Here is a 24,842-nt window from a genome sequence, read left to right on the forward strand (position 1 = left end):
CCTTATTTTTAGGCCATTTCTACAGGACAGTGATGCGAACCCTCTTGGCTTCACGTAGAAATATAACCAGGCGTCCCCGAAGGGGGTAGTGCCGTCAGTTCACCTCACGCCATGCACTGTAGGCACTACTCAAGGTTTTTTTTACAGCGTCCCATCGGCACCTATAGCTGCAACCTCTTTCATTCCTTTTATTGAACCTCCTTTCATATCCTCTTTCTTCCATCTTACTTTCCACCTTCTCTTAACAGTTGTTTCAAAGTGAGGTTATCCTCCCTATACCTGTTAAACGTTTTTACTCTCAATTTCCCTTTCATGGCTGAATGACCTTATAAGCCCCATCGCTTGGTCTTTCGCCTTGATGTTATGTCCCATTCCATTCCTATAACCAGATGTAATTCCATGAGGTGGAGTCATTAAGCCAGAATACTAGACTACTGACGGTGCGACGCACCGCACACGATGGAGATTTGCCTATTGTTACTAATAGTCGTATGATTATTATGAGACAGCTGCTTCCATTATGGCTTTTCGGAAATCGCGTGACGCCGCGGAGACAACATTCGAGGAATTAAGCTGGAATTATCTAGATGGCCAGAAATATTACAGCGTGAATTGTGTTATTCCTACTGGGTGGCCATGTCAAGACTACATTACTAAAATTAAATGGAAAATGCTGTTAAGATGAAGTTGAAGACGAAAGAAAAAAAAAAGCATTCACAACACGAAGAGAGAGAGAGAGAGAGAGAGAGAGAAAGAGAGTTTTTACGCTGCATGGAACTAGTGGATATTCAGCAACAGGACCAACGGCTTTACGTGACTTCCGAACCACGTCGAGAGTGAACTTCTATCACCAGAAATACACATCTCTCACACCTCAATGGAATCCCCAAGAATCGAACTCGCGGCCACTGAGGTGGCAGGTCAAGACCATACCGATCACGGCAATGAGGCGCTAAAGAGAGAGAGAGAGAGACAGAGAGACAGAGAGAGGCTACCTCAAAAAATCAACTCTCGGAGTCCGAAGTTAACTTGAGATATGGAACAAAATTTAGACTTGGGAAGGGCTTTTAGGAAGATTTTATTGATTATAACAAATATTGGTAAAACGCAAAACGATGAACTGTTACAAATCATAGACATTAGTATAAAATTAGTGGAACGTATTGACTTGTTAAACCTGACTAATAATTTTAAAACTTGATTTTCGATATGAAAACGGTATCACATTCCAACGAAAATATGAGAGAGAGAGAGAGAGAGAGAGAGAGAGAGAGATTTCAACTCATCAGCATTCCGTGTGTAATGACGAGGGCGTAGACGTCACGTGACCCCCAGAGGGGAAATCGCCGAAGTGTGATATATAGTGTCATGGGGAAAAGGGAAAGGAATGTCTATGAGAGAAGGGGAGAAATGCATTTTGGAATGCCGTGATAAGAGTAAACGAAAGAGAGAGAGAGAGAGAGAGAGAGAGAGAGAGAGAGAGAGAGAGAGAGAGAGAGGTGCCTATGATTATCTGAAGGGAAATGAGAAAACTTAAATCCTTCATGCCTGATGCGACACAGAGGAAATGAAGTCTTGCATAAATCCCTGTGCGCGCTATAATGCTTCCTGACATTCACACGGCATGAAAGCCGCCCAGCTTTAGTTTCACGTTTGCCAAGTAAAAGCAAAAGGATGCTAGGTTAAGAATGCCCTTCTGCTTTGATCATAACTTTATTATGCTCTTTTCTTTCTTACCTTTGAATGTATCAAGTTTCAAATATTTCTATTTTACTGGTCATCAGCATCATATTATCATAATACTTTTGTTACCTCTAGTCTCGTATAGCTCTCGAACCGCATCGTGACCTACTGCTGCAACTAGCAGTAGACCCATAAGGCAAGTTGCTAGTAGCTCTCCTTTACAGAAAAGGGACACGAACCCTACGTGCATCCATCCTTGTACATTGGGACGTGTTGGCAGTATGGAGTGGTGACCCTCCTTCAGCTGCAGTCCACAGGAAGGGTGATTACCCTTCCAACTCTTGACAAGATTTTTTTAATAGTCTCAGGAGCCCGGGAGTGCCATCCATTACCATTGAAGTCCTTTGCCCTATCGACCTGGCCAACATTATTTACATTTCCCAAATCCGTAAAGAATGACACACTTCGAGGATTATAAATAATAGTCTTGATATGTACATATTTTATTCTTTAAACATCTTTATAAAATACAGCAGGGATTTATGGTGACAAAACACTCAGGTAGTAATGCGGGACATCTGCACAGTTAAGAAAATTGCAAAGGAACAATAAAAAAAATATTTAAAAAAATTCGTGACACCGCTTTAATTTGAAGAATTTCACTTGGAAAGATTACACTTAGCATGGTGGCCACATGATCTAAAGCAAAAGTTCTGCTTACGTGTTCGGGACAAAAGTGTACAAGAGGTGAAGGGCAAATAAGCGAGGGTGAATAGCTGCAAGTCTGTGAAGTAAATGCATATATATATATATATATATATATATATATATATATATATATATATAGAGAGAGAGAGAGAGAGAGAGAGAGAGAGAGAGAGAGAGAGAGAGAGAGAGAGAGAGAGAGATTTATGAATATAGAGAGATCTGCAAGATAAAAATGGAATATACATATAAAATTTATTTCCCATTTTTTTCCTTTTGCATATCTGTTTATGCTTATAAATCTCTCTTTCTCTCTTTTATGCTATATATATATTTATATATATATATATATATATATATTATATATATATATATATAGAGAGAGAGAGAGAGAGAGAGAGAGAGAGAGAGAGGGTAGAGATGGGCCCTAGACCCTGACCCATTGCTTTCTCTTTCATGAATCAAGACAATTTCTATGCGTACATCTACCTAAGGTGAGCATCAAACAGAAACGTTAACTTATTGCCACAGAGTCGACTCTTACTTTATTACATCTTCATTGAATGACATAACAATCCCCTTACTGTCTATAGCTATTTACACAGCGCTGAACGGTGGCTTATTCATTACGATATGTCTTTCTAATTATTTGAGTTCAGAAGGGGAATCTCTCGCTTGAATTGTAGTTCCCCTCCATTATTCTTTATACTGACAGCTCAGTATTTCATTCAAAAGTCTTTCAATAGAACGATTTACAATTAATGTACACTCTTCCATATCAGTACAGTAATCGCTACTGTCCAGTTTATAATTTTAAGTTGTGGAACTTTTTAACGGTTGTTTTGAAGCTTTCTAATATTCTATGGCACTTACAGAAATTTGTTACAACCATACAGACATTAATTCTTGGCTAATGCAGTACATATGTCCTTTGGAATATTCATGATTTGAACATTGTTTCCGTCACGTCTGGCATGCATTGTGCCTTCCTTTGTCAACATACAACTGAAATCTTCCGCACCAGGCTTGTTCAGTGGTATCTAGTATTCACATTTCACATACACAACAAAGTAAACTTACCTCGACAAAGATTCACAACAGAAATCAAATCAGAGTTTTAATCAAAAGCAAACCTCCGATTAATGCAATTATGTAGTATCACAGATAAATCACAAAACCTCCGAAGAAAAACTCTGCTTTCTCCAGATTCAGCTACGAACACTTATGATTACAAAGACAACTTTTCTTTACGTACTACTGAAACATCACCGCCGCTACTTCTCGGTCAACAACGTCGATTAGCTACCACCTCCATACAGTGGGGCGTAGACTCCACAAAACGTGACGTACTATTCCCTAAAAAGTTCACTCAAAACTTCACTTTGGAGGAATTAAAATATATCTGGTGACGCGTAGGCGGCTTATTGACTTTTGCCAAGCGAAAGCAAATAGTTAACTGTTGCAAATGATACCCTGCAAACAGGCTAAGCCACAACCCTCCCAAAAAAGGCCCCATAAGAATCTTCTGTTCTGAAACTAAGATAAAATAACTCTTAGCACAACAAGGATAGCAGAATTGCTGATGGGGATTATTTCAAAATTCGCATTATAAATTAAGAACACATTCTACTCGTATTTTCAAAGTTTCACTTCGGGTGCGTAAGTTCAAAATGAGTAGGAAAATTCTACATTCTCTTCAAAATCGCTGATATTTGATTTCCTGTTTATATGAAATATGTAAATGCCATCAGATGAACTGTAATTGGACGATATTGGAACTTGGCACATGCCATTATCACCTCTCTTTCCAGATACAGGAGTTAACATTCAGTCCAGGACCTTTATTTTTGTCATCACTTTCAGTTTAGTCCTTCCTGGCATGAGACCTTTCAGATCATAATCACTTGACATCATCATGGTTCAAGCGCAATCCACAGAAGGTTGATTTACATCATTTTAAATGCCACAGCTCTCTACTGACTACACTCAAGTTTGAACAACAAACTAAATCACACTTAAATGCACCATGGTTCGTGTCCTATTAAACTAATCACGTAAAAATGTACAACCCACTGAGATCTATATGGCACATAAAAACAAGTCACATAACAAGAGTTTCACTCTTTGTAGTCCAGAGTATAACCCAAATTTTTCCTTTGTAGGAACATAAGAATTTCCCAAAATGGAGGTCGGTCACGTTCGTTGGGTCTCCAGCAGGCGGTCATCATGTCGTACATCTCCCTCGGACACAAGGGTGGATGGGGTAACAGTATCATATTGGTTTCATCCCCATGGTAGCAGTGGGAAACATTCTCCAGCACTCCTTCATCACTTAGGTCATCATACGGCTGCTGGCGGGCCATCGTTAGGATCTCCCACATGGTAACACCAAAAGACCAAACGTCACTCTTTGTGGAAAATTTGCCATGAAGGATGGACTCCCAAGCCATCCACCGTATCGGCAGGAGTGCTCTCCCTTCGCCTATTCGATAATAATCACTCGAGTAAAGAGCACGGCTCATACTGAAGTCTGAAACTTTTATTGTCAGTCCACTGCCAACGAGACAATTCCTGGCAGCCAAGTCCCTGTGAACGAGATTAAGAGTTTCTAAGTGTTTCATTCCAGAAGCTATCTGGGATGCTATATAGATGAGAGCACCATAACTTAAAGTTGGTCCCAGTTCGCCTTCTGGATCAGTAAAACTAATAGGAGTAACAGTGCCTTCTCCATTGTGTCGCCGCAGAAACTGATATAAATCTCCGTATTTCATATACTCTAAGAGCACACACAAGGGTTCTGTCTGTGTTACCATTCCAACAAGTTTTACAATATTAGGGTCATCGAGCTGACTCAGCAAACGGATTTCTTGATGGAAATCTTTCTTTGCAGATTCATCAGTGCCAACCTTGAGGCTCTTCATGGCAACCAACTTTGTGCCGCCATAACCATCTTCTATTTCACAAAGCTGGACAATACCAAAGAGTCCTTCACCTAGTGTTTCCAAGGCCTTTATACTTGCACCGTCCACTTCAGGCACTGGTTTCTCCGTGTTCGAGCTCGAAGCATCAGCAACAGCATAGATCACCGATCCCGTTACTCCCTGGATATTTGATGCATGACAAAGCTGCGGTGCAACAAAATATTGCTGGTCAGGTGGAGGGGGCATTGCCGGGATAGGCTTTGATATTGGGACATCTGTGCGAGTTCTGATGTTTGGTAACTTAGACGGTGGGCGAGTCAGAGGCACCGGCGGAGGGGGAGACGAAAATATATCTGGGAAAGGCGTAGAAGATGCCATGGTTAGATCAGGCACGGCATAGTCGACAGAGTCATCAGTATCGAGGGGGAAGGGACACTGGAGTGGGACTTCTGCGGGTTTCATTGTGGGTCCCACCGTAAAATATCCTGGGTTATGAAGGGGAGACTTAAATGGCTCCTGGTACATAGCAACTGCCTCCTCATCCAGAGGAAGATGACCGTACAGGTCTCCTTTGGATCTGGAAAACCCATTTGACGTCGAAGTCAGGCTCATATTCATCTGGAAGTCCCTCATTTTCATTGACACTTTCTTGGCGTCGATACTGTTCAGTGTAGAAGGTGGTGTCTTGGTCTTTGTAAGTCTGTAGCGATAGTAAAAAATGCACAGAGCTATAGGGACGACACCAAATATTACACCTAGCGTAACTAGCACCCCGACTAAGAGTCTGGAGGAGGGACTTTGAGCTGGGACAACAGGGGTGAGGTCTTTCACGTCTGGATTGGCTGTGTTCTCTTCTTCAATCATCGGGACCAATGAGGGCTCGTCCTGAGTCGAATTGCAGGAACAAGGAACTGTTGGGAAGAAGAAAAGAAACAGTGTATGAATAATTATGCGCATGAGTCTTGAAAAGAACGTGACCTGAAAAAGTTGTCAAATTATTAAAAAAATAAAAGCAGCATAAAAATGTTTTACAGTAGTGTACTATGGTACACTAGATTAAAATAAGACTAACGAAAGTTGTTCTTTTAGTGATAAGGATTCCAACTATTTATATTACAATAAGCTATATATACACTGATATGCCTTCAATTCTTCCAGTTTGTTAAAAACATCATTACAAAGCCTCCTTAAGTTTAAATAACACTTAAATGCAAACGTGCATCCTCTAAAATGTAAACCAGTTCTCTTAGTCACGTGGAGTTTTTTTTTTTTTTTTTTTTTTTTTTTTCAACCAAAAACATGAACGGTTAAACTAGCTGTCGAACGCTATATCACAGTGGACTCTTAAACCTCATCTTACAGAAGGATACTCGTGTTTATATAAAAATAGGGATGAAAATAGTAGAGATTTGAGACCTACCTACCACCCCCCCAACCGGCCCCCCCAAAAAAAAAGGAAAACAGAAGTATACAAAACTGCTGGGAGAAAGAAAGGCAAAACAATTAACAGAACTCACACTCCATTAATCTTTACGATAAATCATTAAAGAAATCGAAAGGACAAGAAATAAAAGACCGAATTAAACGAATCACTAAAGGGATTCGATACAGCTCTCTGGTTAATCTTCGGTCTGGGCGGGCCACCTCGCGAGTTCATTCATATTAAAGCGTTACCGGCTGCGCCTGAGAGAGAGAGAGAGAGAGAAAGAGAGAGAGAGAGAGAGAGAGAGAGACTCAGTTGCAATCCCCAGCAACGACGTGCATCGCTTCATTTACATGTTATGTTTCGAAGCCCATTTCGGTCTGATCTCCGATAGGGATGACTGCGCAGGCGCACATCCCGCGAGGACAAGTGCTTTTAACTAGAGTAACAACGTGGAGCGAAGTCCGACTCTATTGATGGAGGTTTATTTCGATGCTGTGAATATCGGTAATGTGTTTTTGTGACCCTTTCGGAGAAAAGGCATATTGCAATATTCTCCAATGCTTACATGCATACCGATTCAATTAAATTTACACTCCAGTGGCTCTGTGATCTTTTAATGACTCACTGCCGCCCGCTTTTGTTGCTAGTGTCATAAAAGGTTTTATGTGTGTGTGTGTGTGTGTGTGTGTGTGTGTTAACAGTAGCAATGACACAGGCACAACCCTCTCTTCCTCTTGGTCTTCTTGCCGTCAAGAACGTTTACACTTCCATAATACGAGGAATACAGGTTACACTGACAGAAAAAATGAATAAAATCCAAAATTATATATGTATGCATCAAGATATAAAAATTGGGTTCATTAAGGAAAATACATATTTTAAAGGTTTCTTCCAACATCTTTGGCCTTTAACCTGTCCATATAACACAAGAGGAAGCTTAAAAATCCTTGCCTGTATTTAAAAAAAAAATCCTTTAGAAATGTTACCAAAATTTACCATTTCAAGTTATTATGGAATATGTCTTATGTATGAACGTAAGCATTTTTTTTTTCCGATCTGGTTCCTACTCATATTTCATAAAATCTTATATCTTGTTTCTTTTCAAAAGCGCATTTTCTTGAGAGGTCGACAATAACATTAAGGTATAGAAAGCAAAGAAAAAACAGTAACTATTCCAAAATCTAATTACCAGTCCTTTTGTTAACACCCCATCGCTCATAAACATTTAATCAAAAACCATTCATGACGTTTGGAGATATACCATGTGAACAGACGAACAGTTGAACAGACACTGTTGAAGAAACGACCTTTGTCCAACAATATACGCGGAGGTGAAAATGGCTATCCCCTGGGCTTTGCTGACCTCTAGACCTTGGATGACATATTGTTTCTCAATGGGTCAAACTTTCCACAACTTCGGACGGGGGTTAATCTGCTTATCTTCGGAGTCTCCGCAAATTTGATTCCTTTTGCGGCTCTAAGAACACCAAACAAGGGGGCGCCGCTCGAACATTGCTATTCATGGCCGCAAGTAAAGGGGGAATAAGAGAGGGAGATAAAAGGTGCTTAACCAATTAAGTCTTGTCACCAGCAGACGTCACAGACTGTGATAAGGGGCCTCAGATAAGCCTTTAATAACCGCCAGACGAGTAAATCGTCTCCCTTCTATTTACTCTCGACATTCTTTTTCGTATACTCAACAGAGATCATTTCTTTACTGTCTTCATTCTTTTTTCAAACATTCTTCTAACTCGTTCAGACAGAGACACTATACGCTAACTGTCATCATAATCTTTATATATACTTCTCGTCTTTTTTTTGACGGAAATGTCGTATATGTATCGCCGGTCATCAATCTTTTTCATACGCTTCGTCTTCACCCTCTGGATAAAAAGACCAAGTATTTTCTGCGATCAATCTTTTTCACCCACTTCTTTTATTCCTTTGCACGTAAAAACTACGAGGACTCATTTTCTCTAATGTTGTTAAACGTATTTTAAGAATACCATTCTGAGAGGGAACACAACCGGCTTCAAAACAGATGTTAGACTTGCTAGATTTAAATTTTGTTTTTAATTTCCTTGCCATTTCTCCTGCCCGGTGAACTATAAGCTGTCTTTGACATGGGGACTGATTTCTTCATTTTTTTTGCTATTAGCGGCTAGTTTGTTCATTGCACACACACAGTTGATATATATTATATATATATATATATATATATATATATATATATATATATATGTGTGTGTGTGTGTGCGTGTGTGTGTATAAACTTATCGATATATTATATATATATAAGTATATATAATATATATATATATATATATATATATATATATATATAACTCGTAGTTATATAATGTGTGTGTTGATATACAGACAGACAGGCAGACACACACACACACACACACACACACACATATATATATATATATATAGAGAGAGAGAGAGAGAGAGAGAGAGAGAGAGAGAGAGAGAGAGAGAGAGAAGGTATTTATATAAAAGGGATCCAATACACGAGTAGAGAGAGAGAGACGTTGTTATCGAACGGATATGCAGAGAATTAAAATAGTTTGCAGGAGACCGGAGCCACCCAAACATTCTGATTATGCAGGAGAGACGATGAGAGAGAGAGAACGAGATGAGAGAGAGGAGAGAGAGAGAGACGAGAAGAGAGAGAGAGAGAGAGAGAGAGAGAGAGAGAGAGAGAGAGAGAGAGGATGGCATCAGAGGGGTAAGAAAAGAATGTCCGAGACGATAACTTGTGAAAATTCGGCGGTGTCTCCTGGTTCCTCTTTTTACGCTCATTCTCTCTCCCTCCACTGTACTATGCCTCCTTCCGTTGGAGCCGAGGGATGCAGCAAGCGAGTTATGTCTGGTAGTTGGGTTTTCATTAGAAAAAAAAAAAAAAAAATTCTTGTACTTTGTTTCCCTACGCGGATCAGGTATGCAATTTCGCCCTGCTGCGTTTGAAGTTGGTATTGTGAAGGAAGTTCGCATTTTAAATAAAGTTTCTCCGGAGTTCGTTTTCCACTGCTTTTTTTCTGGGGAAGGGAAGGGGGGGAGTGAATTTTATTCAGTCGTTATTGAAGTTAGTTGGGAGTGATCTTCAATTGTTACTTCCTTCTGCGTTCTTTGAAGTTTACATATGAGCAATGTATTTTGTGGAATTTTGTGGAAGCTTTGCGGTTTAAATGACATTTTATAATAATAATAATAATAATAATAATAATAATTTTGTTAAGAAATTCACAATTCCGTGAAAACAAATTGTTTAAAAAATATCCACAATTATATATAAAAATATATTTATGTAAAAATATAAAACAAAGACTTTCGAACACTTGAAAGGTGTTCCTCATCAGTGTTCGAAAGTCTTTGTTTTATATTTTTACATAAATATTATTTTTATATATAATTATTAAATAATAATAATATAATAATATATAATAATAATAATAATAATAATAATAATAATAATAATAGCATGACCCATTAAAATGGTGAGGAAATACATAGGGGTGTACATGTAATAATATATTAGTAATACATATACAAGCGAGAGCTTTCTCCTCCTCAATTTACACCAAGGTGGATTTCTTCACCAATAATAATAATAATAATAATCTTACCTGATTCGAAAACGACCTCCGAGATAATGATCCAGCGACGGGCGAAGTAGAGCCGAAACCTCAGGTGTTTGGCCGAGATGCTCTGCAGGTCGATGGTGACATTTCGGGCATTCTCGAAAATGCGGTCGCTCCGGGGCTCGAATTCGACCGGGGCATGGGCGTCGAAGTGCTCTCCGTCCAGACTGAAGAACACTTGCGTTCGAGAGAACACCTGTGGGAGATTAATAAAACAGACTTGACGTTTTTATATGTTGTGTTGATATGGTTTACTTTGGGGAAATGCTCTGCATTATTTCTACCGAATGAAAGCCCGTTAGCGACTATTTAGTGAAAACCCAGATAATATACTTTCAAAATTTGTAATATATTTACAGAAGAATGTTAGTCAGAACCGTGTTAAAAATAATACTGGGAATGTCATTATACATAATGTTAAATTAGTTCGTAGTCAGCCAATATTCGAGTTACACAGTGGCCAATATATTTAAACTCATGTACCATTGCTTGTGTGGTTACGATCGATATCCGCGTTTATGAATCCATTTGTTTATTTATGCATATGGATAACTATTAGTCATCGTTAACCACTTGCTATTCCATTCCCCTTAGTATTTTCTGTCATCTGGTCAAATGTCTAAGTTGATGGTTTTAAGGTTTGCTCCATGCAAATGTCTTCACAGTCCTATTGAAATACACAAAGGCACTATTAGAAAAACTACACTAAGGCACTATTAGAAAACTAAGAACTGACTAACAAATACATGTACGAATGGCAATCATGTTCGTGAGAAAATCTGCCTCACCTCGGCTTCTTTGGTGAAGAGGTTGTTGGCGTAGAGGTGAACACTCGAGAAATTCCTGACTGTGTCGAAGTTGAAGGTGATTTCGACGGGCTTCCCTTCGTGCGAGTCGTTCTTCCACCCAACCCACTCGTATCCTAAAAGAGGGAACAAAGATGGGGGATTAGTTCGGATAAGTTCTTCCTTACTTTAAGGAATTCAAAAGGAAGAGGGTTTAAAGTGCATGCTATCCACTCACTGCTAGTCAGATGGTGAGAATAATAATCTCAATATAATGAAAAGCCTAGGGTTGACACATAACTGTTCTCTGTGAACAACGATACAAGCCCTTGTATAAAAAAAAACATACAAAATGAAGGTACATTAGTCCAAACTTCGTGACGGTACACGACTCATTGTGGTGGGGCTTATCCTCTCGATCCTGTCTTGTATTGCCGTCAGGTCTGACGGTGCTGTACACTGGTAATAATCATAATAGCTTCGTAATTACTCAGTTGGAAATTAAAATGTAAAATCGTTTGCCTAACACAAAATTGTACAAAAATTTTTGTCTTCTTTAAAAAAATATTTACGTTGGGAGCTTTCGACGTCAGCTCAGCTCCCCATTTTCAACCAAATTTACCAGCTTTACCAAAAAATTAATTGTAATGTAGACTCCTCTGCTGCCTTTAATATCTTCATTCATTTTTACCTGTAAATTTCAACTTATACATCCTTATTATATTAAAAAAAAGTCTTGATTTCATTTGTAGCATAATAATGATCCGTTTCACTAATAATGATAATTGAATGATATAATAATAATAATGATTACTCATTTCAAAGTATATTTCGAAAACACTTAACTTTAGGCTTAACAGTAACACCAGTCCATCCCTAAATCAAAATCTCTCGTTGTTGATCTCAGTTTACTCATAGGATGAAGTTAAATACAGTTTTGCTGAGGCATAAGGACAATCACCAATCCATGAAAAAACCTACAAATGAATAAAACCAGTAAGGTGATATGGGTATTTGCAGACAGCAAGAATTCACATCGAACAGTATTGTAAAAGATCAAAATACATATATATCCTGTGTATATACGCATGCGCATACACATACATATATATATAATATATATATATCTATATATATATATATAATATATATATAGATAGATATATATATATATATATCACACCAGAAACTAATTTGGAAAAGTTGAATGACACTATCAGTCATAAGAAATCAATAGCAATAATTACAATGTGAACATGACTCTTTAATGACACGAAGAATAACGTTTTTCGACAAACAGTCTACACAAATTACGATGAGCTAAAAGGATGCAAATAGTAGAAATAAGATAACTGCGTGAAGTCAGGTCAACATAAACGAAAAGCTAGAAATAATCTCGGCGAGATGGTTCAGTCATGCTTGGGTCTGTTGGTCGCTATGACACATTACAGTTTTAGGATGCTATTGGTAAGCTAGCGACCGGAATGAATGGAAAAGTTAATGCTTAAGCATCGCGTGTTTTTACTGTTAATAGGGAAACTATGACTCTAATGACATAGTTAATAAAAAATTGTGATTATACAAGAGAGGAACGAGATGACACGTCCAGTACCTTCATTGTACAAACTTATACTGGGGCTAGCGGCAAGAGAGCCTGGCCCCAGGCTGGATGACGACGAGTCTAAAAGTTGAGTTTATTACTCGCAGACTATCGTTGTGACAGAAGAAAAATATCTGAGAAGTGTTAGGACTCTTAAGTTAAATGAACCGGGCGAGCAAGTGTACGTGAAGAAAGAAAGCAACGGTGCCGTAGGTGAAACGGGGTTGGCGAGCTGGTCATTAAGTTTTTGTGTTTGTATATGAAGCGGCTGAGAGGCCCAGTTTTTTTTTCATTTTTTTTTCTTTCTTTCCTTTTCAATAAAGGGGCCTCATCTTGATTAAGAACCTAGAGAATATGTGATGTCTGTTGTCGTGTTTTTCTCTTCTGTCACCTCCTTTAGAAAAATTTTTTCGGAGGGGGGCGTTGAATTCTACAAGTTCACAGGCTTTATGAGAGAGAGAGAGAGAGAGAGAGAGAGAGAGAGAGAGTTGACGTCAGGAGGGGCAGTAGGAGAGGAGGCATTTTTGAAAGTCACTGGAGCAGCCCGAGGAATGCTAATGGAAGTCTCACAATGAAAGCTGAACGTGCAAGTGAGGGAGAGGCTACCGTTCCGGCCCTTGGAGGACCCCCACCACCTCCTCCTTTCCCCATCTTCCCCAAAGAACACCCATCCAATTACCCGGCCCCCATCTCTTCCTCTTGAGAAGATCATTTCCCTCCTCCTCCTCCTCCTCCTCCCATCTGTCCCCCATTTACGGTGATATGTGTCATTCTATCCTTTCTTCCACGTCCATCCTAGGCCACCTAACCACCCACCCCGTTGCTTACGGCGGCTTCTGCCTCCAAGGGTCCTTCATTCCCCCGACTCCCTCCTCCCCTTCCCATAGCCCCCTGCACAACCCCATTAACACTTTCCATCCCTCCGAGAACTCAACTTAAATCCCCACTCCCTTTCCCACCCCCATAACACGAGACCGGTCCCCCGAAGGCCCCTACATTATATATATATATCTCGGGCGACCAAACATTTAAAAGCAGCGGGTTCCAGGAGCTTCATCTGTTGTGTCGTTAATGTTTATTATAACCTGAAGGCACCACAGGAGTCGAGATTTTAGACGACGGGAGTCGTAGTTGCCTTCTCTCTCTCTCTCTCTCTCTCTCTCTCTCTCTCTCTATCTCTCATATATATTTATATATATATATATATATATATATATATATATATATATATATATATATATATATTATGTCAGAACTGAATGAACAACATATAATATCATTAGTGCAGAAATTTGTCTCTGGGTCGTATTTATTCATAACTGGTAACTTATAATGATGGCTGGCTACTCAAGGCATCATTGTGACCCATCGCCGCTCGCAACAGATCCCTAAGGTCAGCTGCTGCTTGTTTCTAAGCTTTACATAAGTGGATTGAGTTTTCTCTTTTAAGCTTTAAAGTAGTGGTTCAACTTTACTTAGGCTTTAGAGTAGTGATTCAGTCCATCTTATGCTTTTAATGAAATGAGATGCTTATTTTAAATTTAGCATAGATGCAACCTTTTTTTAATCCTTAAAGTAGTGTTCAGTGTTTCTTGAACCTTGAAGTAGTGGTTCAGTTTCTTGAACCTTTGAGTAGTGGTTCAGGTTTTTTTCTTGAACCTTTGAGTAGTGGTTCAGGTTTTTTTCTTGAACCTTTGAGTAGTGGTTCAGGTTTTTTCTTGAACCTTAAGTAGTGGTTCAGTTTTTTTCTTGAACCTTAAAGTAGTGGTTCGGTTTTTTCTTGAACCCTAAGTAGTGGTTCAGTTTTATTGAACCTAATAGTGGTTCTATTTTTCTTGAACCTTCAAGCAGTGGTTCAGTTTTTTTTCAATTGAACCTTAAAGTAGTGGTTCAACTGATTTATTAAACCTTAAAAAGCAGTAAGTTTTTCTTGAACCTAAAAAGTAGTGGGTCAGTTTTTCTTGAACCTTGAAGTAGCTGTTCATTTTTCTTCAACCTTAAAGTAGTGGTTAAGTTTTTCTTAAAGTATTGGCTCGGTTTCCTTGAACTTAAAAGTAGTGGTTTAGTTGTTTTTCTTAAAGTAGTGGTTTATTTTTTTAACCTTAAAGCAGTGGTTTAGTTTTTCTTAAAGTAGTGGTTCATCTTTTTTTAACCTTTAAAATAGTGGTTCAGTTTTTTTCTAAAGTAGTGATTCAGCTTTCTTTGAACCTTACAGTAGTGGTTCAGCCTCTTAAGCTTACTGACACCAGCATCTATAACGTTGTCAGGAAGACCTTTCCTCATAATTGGGAGAAAATCTTTCAATTTCAACATCCGAGTGGCTGCTGCCATCCTCGTGATGAAACTGGCGATAAATGCCTCAATTATTCTCGTGACATTTTCTCCAAACGCCGTAATTTCCCCGTAATTGAGCCACAGCAGCTCTTAGTAAGTTACGATTGATGCTGCCAAAATAAGAGATAAATATAATGTTCCCGACAACGATTTCTGCAGGTGTTCCGCAGCTGTATTGGCGCCAGTAATGTGTCAAGGACTGGTAATACCATTACTACATCTGTTACTGTTTTGATTATGAAGGTTTTTTTTTTTGTCAAATATTTTTTTCCTTTAATGTGAATGGTGCAGTATATGTAGAGGTCGAATTGCTGTACAGGCGTTTGTAATCTTACAGTTATTACGGTAATACAGCAACAGCTGCCAATTAGATAAACACAAGATTTCCGTTAACAGAAAGTTTTAAACCAAAGATAAAAGTGAGTCATGCTATTTGTGGTGCTATAACGCTGTTTATCAAAATATATCGCGGGTTCAGGGGGGTTAACATAAATGTATTCTCTTTCATTTTCTATTTATTTATCAATTTAATTATTCATTTACTATCATTAAAATGAGGCTCATATTTGATTCCACATTAACAATAGGAATTTGACAATCATTTTAACGTCCCTCTCAATCTCGTTGAATCATCCTAAAGAAATAAGCTAAGTACCTTTGCATAAAAATGGAAATGACTTTCCGTATTAAAAGCTTTAATGTCTCATTGACGAGGTGTTTCAATCTTCCACCATCTCGCTAATTGCTGGGAGACATGCAATTAAGACGCCCAACACCATTCACAAATACATTTCACAAACTCTCTTCAGCAACAACTAGAGAACTCCGATCGCGCTTCATGTTTAAGGACCATGTTACAAGGTCCTTTTTAGTCCTCCAAAGAATACCCCTCTCATAGTTATATCGTAAAATATCTCGAACATCCTCTCAGCTCAAGGATACCAGGACCAACTACACGAAACTGGAAGGATTGAACACTGTTCCTATTAGGAGAAATCGCAGATATACCGCGTTCGTGAAAGACATGTAGGATGATTTCTCTATAACTATTTGATGACTGGGGAGTAATAAGGAGTTTTTTATTACAATGCAGTCACGTACGACTATGCAAATAAAACTTTATGTAAAATAAGAAAAATAATGATGCCAGTGTTATCTACTACACAGTAAAAGAAATCATACAAAAGAATGTTTTACAAAATGTCGTAGAAACCGACGATTTCGAGGTAGACTGATAATATCGGCCATTGTGAAATACAGCCTACCAAGATGGTCAAAGAAATATATATATGCATCACGTAGATGAATGGAAGAAAACAACGATGGTATATCTAGATTATGGCGTATTTGTCCCAATAAACAATCTTTTATTGATCCAAATTGTAAAGGAGCCCCTGCCGACATAACTTTCCCGATAATTATCAACATCCGTAAGATGGGAGACAGCGTGCATTCTATCCGATCTGAAATCATCTTTTATATGGTGGTGGTGGTGGTTCTCTCTCTCTCTCTCTCTCTCTCTCTCTCTCTCTCTCTCTCTCTCTCTCTGTGTCGGCACTTTTCGTGACTTGGGTTCCATCATTTTGCCTCCAGCTACCTCCACCGATTAGGCTGGACGGCTGCTATGAATTAAACAGCGTCTGTCTGTCCGTTTGTTTGGTTGCCTGTATCTTCAAAAGATATTTCAAAAACGTTCTTGGTGGAATTCTGTATATTTTGTTGATAATAATCTACACTGAGTTCGTTGTGGGTTTCTGTATTAAATAAACCGCGTGTGTTGGCAGATTCGTCTCAGTCCACAAGATATATTGGTAGATTTCGACAAAATGTAAACAATATTGTTGGGAAGGAAGGAAGTTGGGTAATCTGTATTAGGTTGAGGATAAGTCATTTTCATTTCAGGGTCGACTAAAATCTGGATACCGGTTCAGTTCTTCTACATATTTTTTTTTCTTTATTTATTTTTTTGGGGGGTGGGGGGGGTAGGGGGTTTGTGTGTCGGTGGGGAAGGGGGAGGGGAAAGAGAATTAAAAGAGGTCTACGTTCCTGAGTGCTTTCTGGTGTTGTTCATTTTTCGACGACAGGAAATGAAAAAAAATTTTCCCCGCTGCCCATGGCAATATTTTATCTTTTTTTATACATTTTTTTTTATCTATATCTGACTTTCCTGCAGGTATCACAGTTATAGCTTGATTGGCAAACGCTTGGAAATGTTTAGTAAGACTGCTCTTTTCGTAATTTTCTGTATATATGTATCTGTTAATATAGTGTATATATATGTTTGCATGTTAATATACAGTATATATATATATATATACATATATATATATATATATATATATTATATATATATATATATATATATATATATATATATATATATTGTGTGCGTGTGTATTTGTTTGTGGAAAACTGACAAACTACAGGTACAAAGCAAAAATTCTCGGTAAAGTCAAGTCTGTAAGCAACATCGTCATTTATATTCATAAGTAGCGACATAATATTTAGAATCGGAAATTGTCCTTTTAGTAAAGCATGTAGATAGGAATTTTTCCAGGTAAATGGGAATTTTTCCAGGTAAATGGGAATTTTTCCAGGTAGAGAGGAATTTTTCCAGGTAGATAGGAATTTTTCCAGGTAATTGGGATTTTTTTCAGGTAGAGAGGAATTTTTCCAGGTAGATAGGAATTTTTTCAGGTAAATGGGAATTTTTCTTGGTAGATAAGAATTTTTTCAGGTAGATAGGAATTTTTCCAAGTAAATGGGAATTTTTCTAGGTAGAGAGGAATTTTTTTCTTCCAGTAAATGGGAATTTTTCTAGGTAGAGAGGAATTTTTTTAGGTAGATAGGAATTTTTCTAGGTAGATAAGAATTTTTTCAGGTAGAAAGGAATTTTTCCTGGTAGATAAGAATTTTTCAAGCGACCGTAATGATCTTAATTTGAAATTTATTTTCATTTGCATACAACTCTGTCATGCGGTGAAACACACTCTCAAATAAATTTATTTGGAACAAGTAGAAATGAATTAAACTGTACATTTAAATCTCTCATAGCAGATTCGTAATGGTATACTAAAAAAAACTGTCAATATAATTTTTTTTAATAAACTGTAATTTATTATAATATTCATGCCATAGTGTTACTTTGATATAATTAAAACACTTAGCAGAAATTTCCATTTTCAAAAAAAAAAAAAATCAAAATAGCTTATATTGTATGGTTGTCAATGGTCGACCTAATACGTTTTAATGTACTCTCAAGTATAATTTGAACATTTTACGTAAAAAATATAAAATTGAAAATTATTTTCGGGAAATCGATCTCTTGTATATCTATGGATGCCAAATCTAATAATTTCCCATGAGCGTTATTATAATTTATCATTTTGTGTAGAAGTAAAGGCACTAATGCGCATGTTTTTGGGAATTGATTTTTGTGTGGCTATAAATAACAGATCTAATAATTTCCTATATGCTCTGCCGAACATCTAATTAGGGATATCCATATTTTGTACGGCTATGACTGCCCGATCATATAACTTGTAATGCGCTCAGCTACAAAACATAACACTGCTTAACGCTGCCTTCCACGATAATGATTAACATCGGTTGTAAGGCATTCCTGTGTTTACTTATGTATGCAAATTGTTCGTCTCTCGCTCATCACACTGTAGTTCATATACGACCCAAGACCACGCCCCCGCTAGGTTCTTCACTCTCCTAATCACTGGTTACAATTTTCTCAACTCCACCCATGCCTCTTATTTCCCATCGTTCGTCTCCCTAATTATTTTTTGCTGGGTTCTCTCAAGATGTGCAGGCCCCTCCCATCTCGTCTGCATATATCTATTTCCCTTATTTTTTAATTCCTTAGTGTGTTTTTCTTCACTTATTTTTTCTATTTCCTATTTTTATCTCCTTTAGTCTTTTATATACTGTTCCCTCTTCCCATCTCGTCTGTCTTTATTTCCTTTATTTTCTTCAGTTCCTTTGGTTTTTTATTTCCCTTTTTTAGTTCATTTATTTTTTTCTATTTTCTTTTTTAGTTTCTTTATTCTTTTATTTTATTTTCGTTCATTTACTTTTTTATTTCCTTTATCTTTTTACTCCCTCCAATTAACGACTCTCACTTCCTTATTTGTTATACTTCTATTTTCGTATCAATTTCTCCAATCCCTTCCCCTCTACTGGCTATATATTTCATATTTTTCGTTTTTATCATTCTTATTTTCTTTCTATTTTTGCACGGTTCCCTCCACTTCATGTCTCTAACTTTTTTTTTCTTTTTTTTTTCGCCTGAGTACCGCCTCGTCTTTCCAACACCAGACATAACAGAAGAAGCATTTCCTTAGCCGTGGTCTTAGACGTGACTAGAAAGACCGATCCAAGTGAGTAAAGACTCCGGGAGAAATTGGAAAATGGAGAGGAGGAGGAGGAGGAGGAGGAGGAGGAGGAGGAGGAGGAGGAGGAGGAGGAGGACAGGGGGAAGAAGCAGAAGAAAATAAAAAGAGATGGCAATAATAGCAGTGATGATAAGCTGAAGGAACAACTGGTCGATAAAATTATTATGAAAAGTAAACACTCAAAAATGGGCGGTAAGATGAGATTCTCTTGAAATGTAAACACTTCATGCAAACTGAAGAAAGGCTGCAAGAGGAATATACGCAAGACGGAGGGAGAGTCTGTAGTGCATTATATATACGAAAGGATCTTGACACTCGGGATGCATAAGTCGCTTTGTAAGGTTGGACAGGATGTGCTGTGCTGCTGCTGGTAAGGTTGCTGTTATTTTGTTTCAGACAAGGCGTTTCATTCTCTCTCTCTCTCTCTCTCTCTGTTCTCTGTCTCTCTCTCTCTCTCTCTCTTTGGGGAGTTTAAAGACAAACGTAGCAGTGGCATTTATATATCTGTTCGAAATGGTAACTGATATATATATATATATATATATATATTATATATATTATATATATATATATATATATATGTGTGTGTGTGTGTGTGTGTGTGTGTGTGTGTGTGTGTGTGTGTGAGCGCGTTTGCGTTTGTGTACTAAGTGCGTGCATTTAGATTTGTGATTTAAATGCAATGTGAGAACACTGAAGCTCAAGATATTACTAACAAGGAAGATAGTGTGTCTAAGATTAGTATATACTGACCTGTGCTTTTAGTTTTTCATTTTGTGTGGTAATAAAAATTCATCTTATATCATGTCATAAGAATGTATAAATATGGGCTAAGGGAATTTTCTAAAAATAATTTGTTCCAACACATTGAAATATGAAATAATGAAAAGGCAAACACTCCCTGTTGGCATTACTCATGTTTCCAATAAGCAGGATGCAATGAATTAACTACCAAGGAAAAAAGCTGTTGACTGAAGTTATAAAATTTGCATAATGCTGAGAGAGAGAGAGAGAGAGAGAGAGAGAGAGAGAGAGAGAGAGAGAGAGAGAGAGAGAGAGAGAGAGAAATAACGCACCGCAGTAAACAAACCAACCCCGCCAATGAGTTGCCATCAACAACTATAAGATGCACCACCTCATCACATGAACAATAATATAAAACCACGAAGTAAGGGATGCCCCTATGCCCCTCCGCCTACCCTCAGTACCCTCTTAAAATATCAACATGTTTAAGTAAAGACGGCCGGCCCACCCAACACCACCTGACCTCCCGAGCCTTATTAGGAGAAGAAAGGTCAAAGTTTCATCGAAGACCCTCCCTTCATCGGCTCGTGTCTTATACTCTCTCTCTCTCTCCTCTCTCTCTCTCTCTCTCTCTCTCTCTGATGAATGCATTCCTCTATATCATGTGCATTCATTCACCCACCCATTTCTCTCTCTCTCTCCCTCAGATATTACAGACGATTTTATTAGATATATATATATATATATATATATATATATATATATATATATATATATATATATATATATATGATAGTTACTTAGAAATGTAAATTATAAGTGATGTACACACACATATATACGTATATATATACACATTCACTCCTTCGCTTTTCTTCTTAGTTATATGCCCATACACAAGCCATCATCTCTCTCTCTCTCTCTCTCTCTCTCTCTCTCCTCTCTCTCTCTCTCTCTGTGTTTGTTGTCTTCCTGCTTTAAGTCTCCCTATTGTTCCCCGATCCCTTGTCTCCAATTACGTCAAGAAACGTGATTTTTACTGGTTCCTTTCGCTTGAATTTCCTCGTAGATGATGATTCCTTATTTATGTCGCCAGCGCAATCCTGGAGACATTTCTGAGTCGTTGTTGCTCAAGGTATCTATTTATTTTCCTATTTTTATAGTGAGTATACATCATGTGAAATACTTATCCCTGTTTAACAACTGAGAGTTATATTCCGTCACAGAAAAACCAGTAAAGACCATTTCATACGCCTGAAATATTACAATAATTTAGCTCTCTCTCTCTCTCTCTTACAAAAGCCATCCTTTAGTGTTTTATCTCTCCGTTCTCAGCCCTACCTTTTATTCATACTCTGATGATCAAGAGGAAGAACTTTCTCTATCTCTCTCTCTCTCTCTTTCCCTGCGTCTTCCCTTAAGAGGATAATAATCTTTCTTTGTTTACGGTTATACAGCTGCTCTCAACATTATATCATACACTTTGTACCCTAACGGCGAGGACGTCACATCGTATTTCATACTTTTGTGAAATTTTTTTCTTTTTATTCTTTAGAGTACTGACGGAAATAAATATTTGATTAGTTCTCTTTTATCTCTCAGTTTACTATTAACCAAAATAAATTTTTTATTAGTTCTGTCATTAAGAGTCTTCATTAGATATTCTAATTCCGTTCTCCAGTCTTTCTCTTTTATTCATTTTCTGATGATGAAGAGGAATAGCGATCTCTCTCTCTCTCTCTCTCTCTCTCTCTCTCTCTCTCTCTAAACCTTAAAGGTATATTATTCATATAATATTTACTCATCCTACCCTCTCCCTTCATAAATCATTTACCTGACCCTCAATTTTCTGAAAAATTACCGTTTCCCCCCGACGTCTACGGTCCCTAATAATCAGTTGTAATTCGTCCACATTTCGTTATTCAATCAACTGACCATTCTCTGGCAGATTAAAGGCCGCGAACGAAGCGATGAGCAAAGCGAGCGAAATGCTGGAACGCTCCTCGCCACCGCCAACAATAACTGTTTCTATTAACAGTATATCGTTAACACCCGTTGATGCATATCTGCGATGCGATGTGCCGATAAAACAATGATTGCATCGGTTCTGTTGATATTGCAGGCGATAACGAAGCTTCATTGTGTGTATTGATGAAGCCATTACAGTATTAATCTCTATTAAAGACGCATTTGTACGAAGGGACATCTGTGTGTGCGTACGTGCGTTTTGCTTGTGCCTGTGTGTGTGTGTGCTTGCGTTTGTGTTTTTATTCATCAGATTGCCGTTGAACATCGGTCGCTATCCAACGCTTCTGTTACACACTACCTTGTTGACATTTTGAACCTGGATGTGACCTATGTCTCCTGAGGCCTGACGCAAGGCTCAGTCATGGTCTAGAGATTCTATCGCTCAGCGAAGGCTGGTGTTCATTAGTGGTCACCCATCCAGGAGCCGACCAAAACCGACACCGATTAATTTCAATGATCGTGATAGAAGCGGCGTAAGGAGCGTGTCACTGCCTGGCAAACAAAGGAAAACAAAAGGCAGAGCAGCTGCCCTACTCTGAGCAGACGATTATATAATTAATTAAGGCCGCCGAATGCGAACAGAGTCGAGATCGAATCGCCCATTGGAATATTCGGTATTAATATTAAACGAACATTGTGATGATAAAAGCCACTTAGTGCGACCAATTTAGCTGCTAATCATTAACACATGAGAGACCCAATGCGAAGGCCATTCACCCAATCGTCAAGGTCTATGTTTGTTATCGTTTCGAAGTGTTAAAACTCTACACGAATGTTATTCTGAGAAAATACATAAAAGGTGTAAATGCATGAAAAATTAAGTATTGTATGAAATAGCACACGAGAACAAATAATATAAAACGGGACAAATACGCGTGTATAAGCACCGAATGAAATACTGGAATTAATACAGCAAACGAGCCGAAAAGAAGGTTGGCCAAGCTTGGACAAACACACTCAGAATAATATTAACTTCCAGTCGAGAATCCCACAGTTCACTTAATGATCTCCGACCTTTCGACCCTACGTAAATCTCTGTGTGATTATCTTGCCAGCCTCCTCTGGACGAAATATGATGTATTATCTCCAATAACATTAGAAACCTTATTCCTCTTTTCCCGTCTCTTAAAGCTCTTGTGGGTGTAAGTCTACAAGTGCAAATGGATCACAATAAGTGCTATTTGGCCAACGCAATGACTGGGCGAATATTATAAATATTATGACAGTGCTCTCATAATCATTCTGTTGCCTTTATAATGTAACATTAGGTTTTCTCGGACATTAAATTTTTATTGGATGTTTGCAAGTCGCGCCCCAGAGACGTTACGAACCGTCTCTAGACAGTTTGGACCAAGGAGCTTTCATTCTGCATACTTACATGAGGACCAATGGTGAGCGACTGACAGCAGGTCGACAACAGCAAGTCCAAACGTGAGGTTTATTACCCGTGGACTATAGTTGTTCCAGTGGAAAAATATTTCCATGCACACCACGTTCTATTATTATTGCTATTATTGGAAAAAAAAAGTACATATATTCACATGGCAAAAGTGACAGACCATCAACTTTAAAGCTAGCTTCCCACAACAGCATGCTGAACGCAGAGAAAAACACAGCGTACAGAATTGCATACAAACAAAAGAAATAAATTAAAATTCGTGTATTTATCAACACAAGACTGCCCTTTATTGAATTGAGGATTAAAAGCACTTATCTTCAATACAAATTCATGTATTTTTTTCAGTTAGCCGTATGATAACATTATCATTTCTTGTTGACGACACCTGTATTGTCTCTCGAATAAAGGATTCTATATTTATTCGGCACAAAGCATCGTTTCAACTCATTCTACGGGATATCAAAAACCAAATTTAATATTCTGGATCAATTTCAGCTCAATTTACGTATCTTGATTTCATTGCTAAAGTAAACAATCCAGTGTCTTCTTTTAATGAAGAACTATATATTAATGTCTTGGAAACTACATTTCTTTTCTGGTGTGAGCTTTGCGCCTTTGAGTTTCAGAGAAGGTAATGTGTCACATAAGCTATTTTTACGACCTCAGTCAGCGTAGTTCGCAATGAACATCACCTCCCTTAGTGAGAGACATTTCTGTTACGAGAGAGAGAGAGAGAGAGAGAGAGAGAGAGAGTTACAAGGATTAAGGTGCCTCAAAGACTTTTTAGTCCATCCGAGGAACCATCGTGTGCTCACTTATCTCGAGGAGCAGGTTTTAATGTTCATTCACAGTGTCGTATTGATTTTGTCCAGCTTTCTTTTAAACTCTTCCACACTGTTGCTGTTTACAACTTCTGGTGGCACTTTATTCCATGTGTCACATATCTTAATGTAAAGAAGTTCCCACAATGGGATGTGTTGTATCTCTTCAGCTCTAGTTTCCATCCATTATTTTTTGTCTGGTTTTCGTTTAAGGTAAATAGGTTACTGTCTACTTTTGTTATGCCTTTCAGTATTTTGAATGTTTCTACTAGTTGTCCTAGCAATCGCCGTGTTTCTAAGCCATACATGTTCAGGCTCTCTGGTTGTCTTTGGTTACTTATTTGCC

General features: G+C 38.0%; 1 protein-coding gene across 3 annotated transcripts in view; it reads right to left on the reverse strand.

Moving 5' to 3' along the window:
• Positions 1-2,840: 2,840 nt before the first annotated feature.
• LOC135224313 (discoidin domain-containing receptor 2-like) overlaps positions 2,841-24,842 on the reverse strand; it is a 170,100-nt gene continuing 148,098 nt past the window's right edge. For all 3 annotated transcript variants that reach the window (XM_064263178.1, XM_064263179.1, XM_064263180.1), the window contains 3 exons: positions 11,171-11,304; positions 10,368-10,578; positions 2,841-6,220 (listed from right to left, as the gene is read on the reverse strand). In XM_064263178.1, the coding sequence (XP_064119248.1) occupies positions 4,506-6,220; positions 10,368-10,578; positions 11,171-11,304 (2,060 nt within the window). In that variant the 3' untranslated portion in view covers positions 2,841-4,505. The remainder of the gene's footprint in view (positions 6,221-10,367; positions 10,579-11,170; positions 11,305-24,842) is intronic.

The sequence above is a fragment of the Macrobrachium nipponense genome, chromosome 12 (genome assembly GCF_015104395.2).
Source record: "Macrobrachium nipponense isolate FS-2020 chromosome 12, ASM1510439v2, whole genome shotgun sequence".
NCBI classification, from domain to species: domain Eukaryota; kingdom Metazoa; phylum Arthropoda; class Malacostraca; order Decapoda; family Palaemonidae; genus Macrobrachium; species Macrobrachium nipponense.